Below are 13,203 nucleotides of genomic sequence, written 5' to 3' on the forward strand. Positions count from 1 at the left end.
ATTCCTGTTCGATCTAAAATATCCTTGCTCGAATAATATGACAGAGTATGAAGCTTTAATTTTGGGCCTTGAAATCTTGATCGGAAAAGGGGCTTTGGAAGTCCAAATCCTAGAGTATTCTCAGTTAGTCCTGAAACAGTTATCGAAGGAGTTCAAATGTAATAATGAGAAGTTACAAAATTATTTGGCAACGGCTTAGGAGTTGTTAACTTCTTTTTTCCTGGTTCATATCCCAAGGATCAAGAATGAGATCGACAATGAGTTAGCCCAAATTGCTTCAAGATATAGAATCGGCCCAAAAATACTAAGAAAATTGGCCAGTATCCATCAAATTTTGGTGCCTGCGGATGAAAGGAAAGCTTTGTGTGTAGGCAAATGGGAAGATGATGATTGGAGGAAGCCCATTACTGAGTATTTAAAGAATCCTAGCATTCCAGTCGATAGAAAGATAAAATTGTGAGCAGTGAATTTTGTCTTGATGGTTGATGAGTTGTATAAGAAAGGAATCGACTGGAGTCTTTTGAGATGTCTAAGTCAAGATGATAAAGACATTGCTCTAGGAGAAGTCCATAAAGGCATATATGGTGCTCATCAGGCTGGGATGAAAATGAAATGGGTACTATATCGAAATCATGTCTATTGGCCCTCCATGATCAAAGATTGTATCGAATACGCAAAGGCGTGTCAACAATGTCAAAGGCATGGGTCGATACAACAGATCCCAACGTCTGAGTTGCATTCGATTATTAAGCCATGGCCATTTAGAGGTTGGGCTCTGGATCTTATTGGATTGATTCACCCCTTCATCGAAATAGCATAAATTTATTTTGGTAGTAATAGATTATTTTACAAATGGGTCGAAGCAGTTCCTTTGGTGAAGGCTGGGCAAAATGAGATAATAGATTTTATTGAAGAACATATTATTCATCAATTTGGGATTCCTCAGACACTGAGTACTGGACAAGGAACTATGTTTACTAGTCAGCAAATAAAAGGTTTTGCTGCTTCAAGAAACATTAATATGGTTACTTCGACTCCCTATTATGCACAGGCTAATGGGCAAGTTGAGGCAGCGAATAAAATTTTGATAGGATTGGTCAAAAAACAAATCAGAAGTAGACCTCGAACTTGGCTTGAAACGTTAAGTCAAGTACTGTGGGCTTATCGAAATTCACCAAGAGGATCGACAGGTTTGTCACCTTATAAATTAGTATATGGCCATGATACAGTGCTACCATTGGAAATCAATTTTAATACGTTGAGGGTGTCAAAGCAAGATGATTTGCTAGTCGATGATTATTGGATTGCAATGTTTGATGAGTTGAATGAATTAGACTCAAAGCAAATATTGGCATTTGAAAACATAATTCGGCAAAAAGAAAGTGTTGCTCGAAATTACAATCATCGAATAAAAGAAAAATACTTCATTATAGGTGAGTTGGTTTTGAAAGTTATTTTGTCAATTGAAAAGAAATTGAGAATTTTTGGCAAATGGTCCCATACTTGGGAAAGCCCTTTCCAAGTGATTGTATTATATTTTGGAAATGCATATCAAATCTAGAAATATAATCAATTCAATAAATGGAAAGTATTTGAAGCAATATAATTGTTTGCTAAATTAGGATTGAAATGCATAAGTCTAAAGGTAAAAAGAGAAAGTCATTACAAGTACTGAATCATCACAAATATTGAATTTTAAGGTGAAGAGATTCACAAATATTGAATTTTAAGGTGAAGAAATGTAAGGTGCCATAAGCTCTGCTAAGTTTGCATGTAATTTAACCCTTTTACGGTCCAGAGCTGAAAGTGTTTCGACTTGCTTATATTCTTCATGTTGGGCCTTATCAATTTGCTTCTCAGATTCTTCATTGTTTGGCCTCAATAGAACAGATTTCTTGCACAAGTTTTTCTTGTTCATGCTGGACAGCGGCTAGAGGTGTAGCTATATCAGCTTTCCTCTTTCAGATTTTGGCAAGTCTCTCATTAACTTTGGCCAATTCTACTTCAAGTTCTCTTTCTTCTTTATCATAATGAGCTTGAGCGGAAAAGGCCTGAGAGATTCTTAAGTCTAATTCCTCACGGGAAGCTTTAATTGGCTGGAGAGCTGCAGTATAGCTTTCTGATTCATATCTGATCTTAGCTACTTTGTCTTTGATCTCTTGTAGCTTTTCTTGGGTAGTTGCACTTCTGTTGGCAACTTTTATGAAGTGGTTGACTATAGCAGAGTATTGGGATGGAACCTGAAGTTCAAAAGATGAACTTAAGACATCAGACAGAAGCGAGTTCAGGGCTACATCATTCGTCCATTCAATGGGTAGATGGTCCAGGAGCTTGAGAAGTGACAAAAGTTGTTCTCACGCATTAACATTTAATTCGAATGGGAGGTTGGATGTAGAAGGACCTATAAGTGCAGGAATAGAAATGAGCACTTTATCCTCCTAAACAGCTTGATTCAGGATGGTGACCAATGTAACTAGGTCAGCATTTGTAGATTCAGTAAACATACCCAGATCTTCAGATCCCAAACCCGGAGAAGTTTGAAGTTTAGCATGATTGGATAGAGTGGAAGTTCTCTGTGGTAAAGGAATGGTTTCTGAAATTTGAGATGGAGAATCCGAATCAGGGACAATAAAAATTCCTCCAATAAAAATACAGACTAGTGAAGTCAAGTCAAGTCAAGTCAATGAGTGCGCATTATCCACGCAACTAGGAATAGCGGAAGAAGCGCACGATAGCCTCCACGGAACTCCGGTGCGCCGTTCACGATCCTCGGTGGCTCGTTGCCAAGCCTCACCGGTTTCGGATACACCTTCACACCCCCATTGTTAATTTCCACATTTGCCCCTCCCCACATACCGTGTCGCTTCGTGTACCAAAACAAGATCTTGTACTTCACCGCGGTCGCAAAATCCACCCGGAAATACACCTTCCCGTCCATCCCCGCCGCCGGCGCAAGGTTTCCGACGAAGGAGGCAGAGCTAGGCTTATGCGCCTTCTTCTGGCGGCCCTGGTAGAAAGGAGCGACGGCGGTGGAGTTGGAGAGTAGGCGCGTGGTATTTTGGGAGAGGAAGACGGAGATGTTGACCCGAACGGCGTCGTATTTGATCCCTTTGTCTTTGTTAGGGTTCGTGAACTTTATTTTGAATAAAACGGTGTCGTTTTTTGTTGTTGACGGAAGGGATCTGTTGAGGGCAGGAACGTAAATTGATTCGAGATAGAATTTTGGTTGGTCAACACGGAGGGAGAGCCAGAAGAAGAGGGCGGTGAGGCCCATGGTTATTATGAAGCTGAAGCAGCATGAGCAGCAGCTGTGTTGCCCCGCCATCTGCCGTGGTGGGGGTGGTGGTGATAACGCCGGGAGTCGAGAGAGAGAAAGAGAGGGAAGGAAAAAATGTAGAGATAGAGTTTTGACTGTTGAGTGTTGAGTGCGTCCCGGTTTCTTTATTTGCTGCAGCTTTTTATTTTTATTTTTGTTAAGGGCTTCCTTAAAGAGAATATATACGGACCGAGAATCAAATTTAAAAGAAATTGCGAAATTTTATTTTATTTTCAATTTTTTATTCAAAGTTTATAATTTCTGACCAACTTTGTTTAGTTTTGCTTTCTTTTTGTTCATTGTGTTTAAATATTCTGTCTTATTTAACACTCCCTACTTAATTAATATTTACGAAAATAAATTGTAGTTTAAATGGCTCCTAGATTCCCCCTTTTTCCCCTTATGTAACCGGGAAAAAGCTATATTACTTACCATACTAAAATTAATAACATCTTATTAATATGAAAAATAATTGAGGTGATAAACATAAAGTGGCCTTTTTTTACATATATATAAATATGCATCTCAATATCTCATCCATTCTCTAGTTTTAATATGCTTATATGTGTAATCTGTATTGATTTGCTTTTATTTCTTTCATTTTGCTTATTTTACAGTTGTCATTTAGTTATATGATTAGAATACATAGTTCCGATAAGTTTTATTGAAAAATAAAAAGAATGGTTCATAAAAAGCAATTATACTTTTAGCTATACTCTCAAGGTTGTGGATGTTATGTTGCTTTTATTGGCATTACCATCTAATAATTCATACATGTTTTTCTTTTTTCTTTCTCAGAAACTAGAATGGGAATCTTTGTCTATTGATCTTTTGCCTCATCCTGACATGTTCGCGGATGCTGCATTAGGCTTCTCTGAAGAGGGATCAAACCTGAGAGATGATGATGGTGCAAAGCGAGTATTCTTTGGAGGAGAGCGTTTTATTGAAGGAATATCAGGAGAAGCATATGTAAATATAGTTCCTACAACTAATCTTATAAACATCTGTTTTATGTTTGAGTCATGAAATATAGCTGGAATTTATAACTGCCAGATAACAGTTCAGAGAACTGACTTGAACAGTCCACTTGGGCTTGAGGTTCAGTTGCACATCAATGAAGCTGTTTGCCCTGCACTAAGTGAACCTGGTAAGTAAAAGGGCACATGTAATGTTTCTTGTATCCACATTGAATTGATACACATGGCATCATTGTGACATCACTGACATGAGTTACTACAACATGTATGAGCAGGGCTACGCGCACTTCTCCGCTTTATGACAGGATTATATGTCTGTCTAAACAGGGGTGATGTTGATTTAAAGACTCACCAGGTTTCACACTGTTTTTTAACTTTTCAGTTTTTCAGAATACCCATCCTCAGTAGTTTCCTTTGAATAAAAATATTGTTTCATTTTGACATCCTTTGAGTGTTTCTGTAATTGAATCATAGCAGCGATCAACTGAAGCTGCTGGGCGTTCTCTGGTCTCGATTGTTGTAGATCATATATTTCTTTGCATTAAAGATACTGGTTTGTTGCTAGCCACATAGCTTTCTTTTTAGATAAATTTAAACCTCTTTCAATTATATAGTCAAATTCATAAGAGTTAATAAATGATCCAACCAATGACAATAACTTGCAGAATTCCGGCTTGAGCTTTTGCTGCAGTCCCTCTTTTTCTCTCGGGTAATGCTTTATTTTCATATTCATTTTATTTTTCTTTACATAATCTTACTATTCTTTCCCCCATTATTCTTTCTTTGGTACTTGTCCCATATTACTTATGAGTGTTGGTGATAAACTGACAACTCCTTAGCCTTGTCTAGAGGGAAGGATAGAATTGGTTATATCAAAAGCAAATATAAAAACATAGGACAGAATATTTCCCTTCGATATATATTTTTTTAATTTATATCTGCTTTTTTTCCTTTTTTTTTTGCGTGTGTTTTTTTGTGTGTGTTTGGTGGTGAAGGGGGTCTTTGGAGGCTCCATTAGTAACAAGATATGCACTATGCAGAAACAAACAAGTAAACAAAAGGAATACAAAATTGTAGCTGCTATATTTGTTTTGCCAATGTGATTTTAGTGTGATAAGTTTATTTCTTATAACTAAGCTAATCAATCTTGGAGAAAGGTAAGAAAAGAAAGCTCCTTATATTATCTGGATGATTCATGCTATGGTTGAATGTATGGTGCAAAGGTTAAGATGTCACATGCTTTTAACAAATGTGCTTTTAAGATGTCATATTGCCATGTTATTCCCCCTTATTGTGCAATGTTATCAGGCTATCAGTGAGTTATACTGTTTCATGTACTTTTGCAGGCCAGTCTTTCTGAAGGAGAGAATGACAATAACTTGACCAAGATTACAATTGGTGGAGTAATTTTAAGGTTTGTGCCTTTGTGCTCTGTCCATAAAACCACTTTCATGGTTAGATCCTGCATTAAATCCTGAGCAGTTAATGCAAATTGACAAGAGGAGAGAAAAAAAAAAGGGTTTCTCATATGCTCTAGTTGATCAATCATTTTGGTGGCTTTTGATAGTTTTAATGGCACAATAATCTGTTTTCCTTCCTAAGTTGACTGTACTAATCACTATATCGTAACAACGTAACTAGGTTGCTTGTTATCATTGGAATGCAGGGACATCTATTCATCTCCGCAGTGTACACTAGTGCAACCATCGATGCAAGCTGTCACAAAAGATGCTTTCCATGTGCCTGAATTTGGTATTAAGTTATGAACACGTTTCTTGAAAATAATGTACCACTTTACCAATGCTTAACAACTGGTTTTTAAATCCTTTCTTTTGGCAGCTAGAAGCTTTTGCCCTCCAATATACCCTCTAGGAGAACAGCAGTGGCAAGTGATTGAGGGAATCCCTCTAATATGCCTCCATGCACTTCAAGTCATGCCTTCACCACTTCCACCATCCTTTGCTTCTCAGACAGTTATTGATTGTCAGCCTCTTATGGTATGTGCATCATCTTTCAATAAATATCTTGTTACAGACGTATAGTGCATCTTTTTTGTCTTTTTTTTTTTTTGTCAATTATATGTTTGATGATCTTTGTATATTTGTGCAGGTTCATCTTCAGGAGGAAACATGCCTGAGGATATCCTCATTCTTAGCTGATGGTATTGTTGTCAGTCCTGGTGACATTCTACCGGACTTCTCAATAAAATCTTTTATTTTCAATCTCAAGGGGCTTGACCTTACAGTTCCACTAGACAACATTGAAACTGATATTTCTAAAATCTATATGGATAATAATACAGTTCAGACCTCCTTCACTGGAGCAAGACTCCAAATTGAAAACCTTTTCTTTTCTGATTCACCCTCATTGAAACTAAGAATGCTGAACCTGGAAAAGGATCCTGCTTGTTTTAGTCTTTGGGAAGGTCAACCGATCGATGCTAGCCAGAAGAAGTGGACTGCCAGAGCATCGCAGCTTACTTTGTCCCTGGAGGCATGTAATGACAAAATCAAACTTCAAAATTACCTTGGACAAACTGGAGGACTGTTGAGATGTGTTGATCTCAAAGATTCTTGCATTGAAGTAGCTATGGCAACTGCTGATGGCAGTCCACTGTTACATATTCCTCCTTCAGGGGGTATTGTCAGGGTTGGAGTTGCTTGTGGACAGTATCTATCCAACACTTCTGTTGAACAATTATTTTTTGTCCTGGACGTCTATGGTTATTTTGGGCGAGTTAGTGAGAAAATAGCTATGGTCGGGAAAAGGAAACAACTAGAGGACATTAGAGACAAGTCTTTTAGTGGAAAGCTGATGGACAAGGTTCCCAGTGATACTGCTGTGAGTTTAACAGTAAAGGACCTCCAACTTAGATTTCTAGAGTCTTCGGTGAATGTTGAGGGAATGCCTTTAGTACAGTTTATCGGAGATGATCTATTCATTAATGCCGCCCATAAAACCCTTGGAGGGGCTATTGTTGTTTCATCTACTTTACGGTGGGAGAGTGTCCAGATAGATTGTGTGGATGCTGAGGGGCACTTACCATGTGAAAATGGATCATTCTTGAGTCCTAGCGAAAATGTTCCCTCACCAAGTGATAATGGATATCCTCATCTTAGAGCTGTTTTTTGGGTAGATAAGAATAAGAAACATCCAATGAATGGAAATGCTCATTCAATCCCTTTTCTAGACATCAGTATGGTTCATGTCATTCCACTAAACGAGCAAGATATGGAGTCTCATAGTTTAAATGTGTCAGCTTCTGTTTCTGGTGTTCGACTTGGTGGAGGAATGAACTATGCTGAAGCCCTCCTGCATAGATTTGGAATACTTGGACCTGATGGAGGCCCTGGAACAGGCCTTTCAAAAGGGTTGGAAAACTTACAAAAAGGACCCTTATCAAAACTTTTTAAGACAACACCTCTCATGGTTGATAATTCAGAAGATGGTATGAAGCAATTTCACCTGATTTTTTCTAGTTGCTATATTTGCTTATTACATAAAATAGATTTGTTTTGTGTTGCATAGACTTATTTTGCTAAGTATACATTTCTTACTTGCTGAACTTTTTGCTAGCTGAAAGTATGAGACAAGGGGAGGAAACCAGTTTTCCACACCTGAAGAAGCCAGATGACGTGGATGTAACTATAGAATTGAGAGACTGGTTATTTGCTCTTGAAGGTGCAGATCAGATGGCTGAACAGTGGTGGTTCTCCAGTCTTGAGGTTGTAGACAGAGAAGAGAGGTGTTGGCACACAACTTTCCGTGGGTTACGAGTAAATGCAAAAAGTAGCCCAAAGAAGGTTCTGGATGGCAAAGCACAATTGCATCGGATAAAACAAAATCCAATAGAGCTTGTTACGGTAGAAAAAGCTTCCTTCTGAGTTTCAAAGATTTAATGCAATCTGTTTGTGTAAATTTTTCTCCAAATTACTGCAGAATTAAGAATTTTCTTTCTCCTTTGAGAATGATAAAATTCAATATCCTTACTGATTGGTTTTCTAGGTGTATCTCTTTTCTGTTTCTTGTCTATCATCCAGATATGTCTTACCCCTTTCATACACCTTACCTTATTGAGCTTGCACTTACAGGTAGGAATTGAAGGGCTACGAATATTAAAGCCTCATATCCAAAAGGGCAATCCTCCATCGATGTTAATTGCAAACGGGGATAAAGAAAATAGTAACACAACTGAGGGAGTTGGTCTTGAAGTTCGCTTGATATTATGTGAGGACAACACTGATGACATAGTGAATTGGGAAGTGGAAGACATAAAGTTCACTGTTAAACAACCGGTAATGGGAATTTCATAGTTAGATATAGGTCATTGTCTCATGAATGTTGCGTTTGATGATGATTGTACCTTGCAGATTGAAGCAGCAGTAACCAAGGATGAGCTTCAGCACCTCACTTTGCTGTGCAAATCTGAAATTGATTCAATTGGCCGAATCACTGCTGGAGTTTTGCGGCTGCTTAAGCTGGAAGGTTCTGTTGGTCTGGCTGTAATAGATCAACTTGGTAACCTAGGTATGCTTTCCAGTTTCTAATGTTTCTGAATTAATTTTCATCGGACATAACTTGTTCTTTTAATTTCTATTTATTATTGTTATGTTATAGCCTTCAGTAAACTAAATATATAGGTAATGGATAGTGATTTGAAGCAAGGTTTAATGAATCCAAGTGGTTGGTTCATTGATGACAACTAGTGATCATGTCATGTATGATACTTAGAATGCTCGGCAAATCAATGGAAAACTATGATGCAACGCTATCACTCTCTAGGCCTTCTAGCTTTGGTTGATTGTATAGCTTATTGATCCTTTGGCTATACATTTGTGCTTACTTTTCCTACTCCCTTTGTTTCTAACTAAATAACTGTATACTTGGACAAATTATAACCAATAATGTTATGATGATTTGCAGGTAGTTTCTACTGTTTCTAGTAATGGTACCAACAATGGTATAGTTATTTGTAGTAGTTTTCTAATATTCTAAACATGGTACGGTGACTTGCAGGAAGCGAGGGCATTGACAAGATTTTCTCTTCTGAAAAGGTTACCAGAGATGGTAGTGTTGTTGGTAATCGAGGACATTCTCCCTTACCAAGCGGGGTTAATGAAGGACCACACAAAACCATGGAAGAGACATTAACTCAGCTTGAGGAAGTGGTTGTAGAGTCACAGGCTAAACTCAGTGAACTAATCACTCATGTTGGTACTATTGATGCAGTTGAGGAATCAACTTTAAAGGCCCTATACCTTTTGTTGATGTACAATTTTAAGTTACGAGATTTAATTTACATAGGATATGATTCTTGTGTATATAGTATACAAAATTGCAAACTCTTGTTGGAAGTTGTATCAGTGAGGCAGAAATTAAGCTTCGTCTCGTTGGTATAACAAAGTTTTGTCTCATTGGTATAAAAATTTTGTCCCCCTTGAAAATGTAGCAAAAAATTCAACGTAAAAAAGGTAGTTCTCAAAGGCCTTGGCAGTTTAATGAGGCAGGAGAAAATTCCAGATTTGAACGTTATATACACAATTTTTTAACGATGTTCAATGCTAATAGATACCACAGTTACAAACTTACAACAACCAGGTGTGTAGTGCACAGCAAAGAAGAATAATAAGAGGAGTTATTAAAGGACAATTCATAATAAAATACTTAATATCATTTGATTCATATGGTCAACCTAATATTTGAAACATTTCTTGCATTTTTTGAAACAGCATTCAATACTTACCAAACTATTTCAATAATAAAATAAATAGAATACAAATAATAACAATGTTCCTAAAATAATTATTTTCCAACGACTGGCCAAACCAGTCATGGAGGCTAAGCTAAGCTGGTGGCACGTTTGTAACATCGTCCCAGCGCCATATCGTGCCGTCCTCACAGCAACTCAAAATAATACTGCAGCATAACAGAAGGAACTGCTTGAGAAAAGAAACATAGGGAAGAAGATAATACCTTCCATCAAAAGAGCAACATAAGAATATGGCATTTACCTTCCATCAAAAGACACGGCAGTTTGCCGGATTGGAGATTTCGATTGAGGATGCGACAACCTGGAAAAGGTGATGAATTGAGCATAAAAAAAACTTTCTAAGATAAAAACATGTCTCATCATTATAACATGATAAACAAACCTTGCGATAAGAACCGGCGGACTTGACTGCAATTCCCAAACAAAAATCTTCCCTTCCCTGTTACCTGGCAAAGCCAAAAGGAAATGAAAATTGTAAATAAAATGTAGCAGATGTTGTATCAAAAGACGAAGTGGCAGCAAACCACAATGAACAAATTGTGTAATACACAGTTACAAGAAGAAAACAAAATACGACTTAAGAAGAAATTGCAGTTAGTTATTACCTATTGCAGCTTGATTGTAATGGAAATCACAAGAAAACTTGATGAACCAGATATCACACTCAGGAACAGGGTATTTCTGGAGAATGTCAACTACACCCTAAACAACAAACACAAATGCTTTCAACTTAAAAAATTGAAACTGTATCTGCAAATAATTACTGAAATTAAAAAAAGAAAAGTCTAAATTAAAATGAAATAAAACAAGATAATAATTCTAACAAACCTCTCCTGGAGTTTGGTCCTTCACTTTAGGCTCCCACAAGACAATTTCATTGTCAACACTCTGGAAATGCAATATAATCCATTAATTTCAGAATCGGCAGATAAATTTATGTAATATAAAGGGAATAATATTAGTTAATATGAAATGTAGTTGAGTTCGAAGAATATTATAAGACTCTTGAGCAGTGTGGTTCAGTTGAACAAGTTTTCTAGGATTTGGTAAGGAGTTTCAGAAATACCGTTGAACATTTTCTTTTACTAGTATTTGGTTTCACAAAGATCATTTTATAACATGTGAAGGAAGCCAAAATGCAACCATTGGTTGCCACAGGGAAGTAGAATAACTCTGGAAAGTGTGTCACCTTTGAAAGGATAAAATCACCCAGCCACCTATTACAGTCGACATAATTTGAATGAACTGAAGCGTTGAATACCTGAAAAGAATTACTATTAGAAAAGATCTCATATATGTATGTACTTCTACAAATAAAATTTTACTTACAGGAAACTGCACATATTTTGTGGGAAACTTAGATGGAAGATCTGTCCATGTGAATGACTTTTCCACGTAGGTCCAGAACTCTGCACCAGAATAAAAGCCGGGATCACTTAAATGAGAAAGACAATAATATTTAATTACAATTGGTACACACCATTCTGTTTTGCTGACAAGAATAGATGAGAGATTGTTTTACACAGATCGTATATATCCAGGTTTAATAAAATAATGGCATGAAAATATATTCTTACCCTTCATCGACCATATCTTTACAGTATTATCCATGCCACAGCTAGCAATTTTGTATATATCTGATGGATGAAAGTCCTATAAAAAGCAAAAAGATAAAGAACTACAATAAAGAATTAAGATAGAGAACTACTAATTAAGCAAGAAAGTATAGAGAAATACATTGCATAGATATGAATGCACTTACAACACTCAAAACTTCATTACGATGCCCTCCAGCCCCGGCAAATATCAGAATGCATATTCCAGTATGAACATTCCATAACCGGACAGATTCATCCTAATCAAATTTAGATGTTAATGGTTGAAAGGAAACCATTACTCTTACCATCAAAATTTCATACAAAAGAAAGCTACTCACTTTGCTTGCAGAGATCACAAGCGATGACTTCAATGCTTGGGTCCTGATTTCGTTTATGGAGTCTCCATGCCCAACAAAGCTCTAATGAAAAAACAGCACTGCGTCAAGAATCATATGAATAAAAGAAATCATTTTCAAGACATTCAGCATCCCGATGCTTCCTACATAACTGTGAACTAACAACTAACACTAAATATAAAATCAAACAACCATCATTATTTTGGTCTATTGTATGTAAAAAAGAATAAACCAACCCCTGAAAGGTGTGGTATACCTTGTATATCCTCTCAGAACCAGTATCTATGACTCGGATTACGCCATTGATTCCTCCAGCCACCAGAAATGGGGCACCATCAACATTGCTTGCCCAGCTCACTGTGTAAAAGGATTCATCCTTCTGGTCAACATAACAGATGAAATTTGAAGCATTTTTCCAATAACAATTTCAAACTTCCTTAAAATTTAATTTTTAAAAAACAAACCTCAAAGCTGAAACACAATTAAATTCTTCAAAACAAATAATAAAATGTCAGGAAAAAAAACCAGTGTTGGACTTACATCCTCATCAACATAAGATTGCAAAACAGCAATAACTCCTCCTTCAAGACACTGATAAACCGTAATCTGCACAAAATAAATAAATAAATGAATAAACAAAATGAAGATTAAGATAATAAGCTCAAGCTATGGTTTCAACCATAATTAGTATAACAAAGTGAAAAGTTACAAAATTTTACAGAATCTAACAGCAATGACAAGAATACAAGTTAAAAGACCTAGTCTTAATCTTGAACCGCTGATTCAAATTTTTTCTTTTAGAAAATAACAATTAAACGAAAAAAAAAAGAGTAGAAGATAGAGAGTGTGAGAAGAAAACCCTATTGCCGCCAACAGTGGCAAAAACGTTGAGGTAGCGGGAATCGATGAAGTTGAAAACGACGGCGTATAGAGGGCGTTTACCCTCTTGGAGGCGGTTGGTGACTCTGTAATCTCTCTTCTTCGATGGAGTTAGTGAACCCACCACTGGCTCACTCCCCAAACCAAAAACCTTCGCCATTTTTTCTTCTTCTCTTCAAACACCAAAATTCGCTTCTTTTGTTTCTTTTCCACTCTCTCCGTCACTGTAAAAATTAACAGCTTTTACTTTTGTTTTATAATTTCTTTCCTTTGTTCTAATTTCTTTATATTTATAATAAAAATTTAA

General features: G+C 36.7%; 3 protein-coding genes across 3 annotated transcripts; 1 reads left to right on the forward strand and 2 right to left on the reverse strand.

Moving 5' to 3' along the window:
- Positions 1–1,643: 1,643 nt before the first annotated feature.
- LOC107491050 (protein NDR1-like) lies at positions 1,644–3,488 on the reverse strand. The gene has a single exon (XM_016111823.3). It carries the CDS (start codon positions 3,323–3,325, stop codon positions 2,681–2,683), a length of 645 nt encoding a protein of 214 aa, XP_015967309.1. The 5' UTR covers positions 3,326–3,488; the 3' UTR covers positions 1,644–2,680.
- Positions 3,489–4,023: 535 nt separating this feature from the next.
- On the forward strand, positions 4,024–9,816 carry LOC107490943 (uncharacterized). Its single transcript, XM_052262190.1, has 13 exons — positions 4,024–4,285; positions 4,370–4,463; positions 4,569–4,648; positions 4,768–4,846; positions 4,959–5,002; positions 5,640–5,707; positions 5,960–6,045; positions 6,133–6,290; positions 6,403–7,741; positions 7,870–8,156; positions 8,385–8,588; positions 8,664–8,820; positions 9,310–9,816. The coding sequence occupies exons 1-13, from the start codon at positions 4,052–4,054 to the stop codon at positions 9,690–9,692; spliced, it is 3,213 nt and encodes a 1,070-aa protein (XP_052118150.1). The 5' UTR covers positions 4,024–4,051; the 3' UTR covers positions 9,693–9,816.
- A 120-nt stretch (positions 9,817–9,936) lies between these two features.
- On the reverse strand, positions 9,937–13,119 carry LOC107491348 (polycomb group protein FIE1). Its single transcript, XM_016112193.3, has 13 exons — positions 12,877–13,119; positions 12,558–12,623; positions 12,274–12,396; positions 12,000–12,080; positions 11,826–11,918; positions 11,641–11,716; positions 11,393–11,472; positions 11,253–11,324; positions 10,892–10,951; positions 10,669–10,765; positions 10,446–10,509; positions 10,305–10,364; positions 9,937–10,209 (listed from the first exon to the last, which is right to left on the reverse strand). Exons 1-13 carry the CDS (start codon positions 13,054–13,056, stop codon positions 10,137–10,139), a joined length of 1,125 nt encoding a protein of 374 aa, XP_015967679.1. The 5' UTR covers positions 13,057–13,119; the 3' UTR covers positions 9,937–10,136.
- Positions 13,120–13,203: the final 84 nt, after the last annotated feature.

The sequence above is a fragment of the Arachis duranensis genome, chromosome 5 (assembly GCF_000817695.3).
Source record: "Arachis duranensis cultivar V14167 chromosome 5, aradu.V14167.gnm2.J7QH, whole genome shotgun sequence".
In the NCBI taxonomy this organism is placed as follows: domain Eukaryota; kingdom Viridiplantae; phylum Streptophyta; class Magnoliopsida; order Fabales; family Fabaceae; genus Arachis; species Arachis duranensis.

Excerpts from the sequence above, each read along its gene's own strand:
- LOC107491050 (XM_016111823.3), bottom strand. The coding sequence starts at position 3,325 with ATGGCGGGGCAACACAGCTGCTGCTCATGCTGCTTCAGCTTCATAATA.
- LOC107490943 (XM_052262190.1), top strand. The coding sequence starts at position 4,052 with ATGTTGCTTTTATTGGCATTACCATCTAATAATTCATACATGTTTTTC. Across the intron at positions 4,286-4,369 it reads GAATATCAGGAGAAGCATAT|ATAACAGTTCAGAGAACTGA; the intron begins GTAAATATAGTT and ends TATAACTGCCAG. Across the intron at positions 8,821-9,309 it reads AGATCAACTTGGTAACCTAG|GAAGCGAGGGCATTGACAAG; the intron begins GTATGCTTTCCA and ends GGTGACTTGCAG.
- LOC107491348 (XM_016112193.3), bottom strand. The coding sequence starts at position 13,056 with ATGGCGAAGGTTTTTGGTTTGGGGAGTGAGCCAGTGGTGGGTTCACTA. Across the intron at positions 11,919-11,999 it reads TTGTGATCTCTGCAAGCAAA|GATGAATCTGTCCGGTTATG; the intron begins GTGAGTAGCTTT and ends AAATTTGATTAG. Across the intron at positions 10,210-10,304 it reads GCCGTGTCTTTTGATGGAAG|TATTATTTTGAGTTGCTGTG; the intron begins GTAAATGCCATA and ends GTTATGCTGCAG.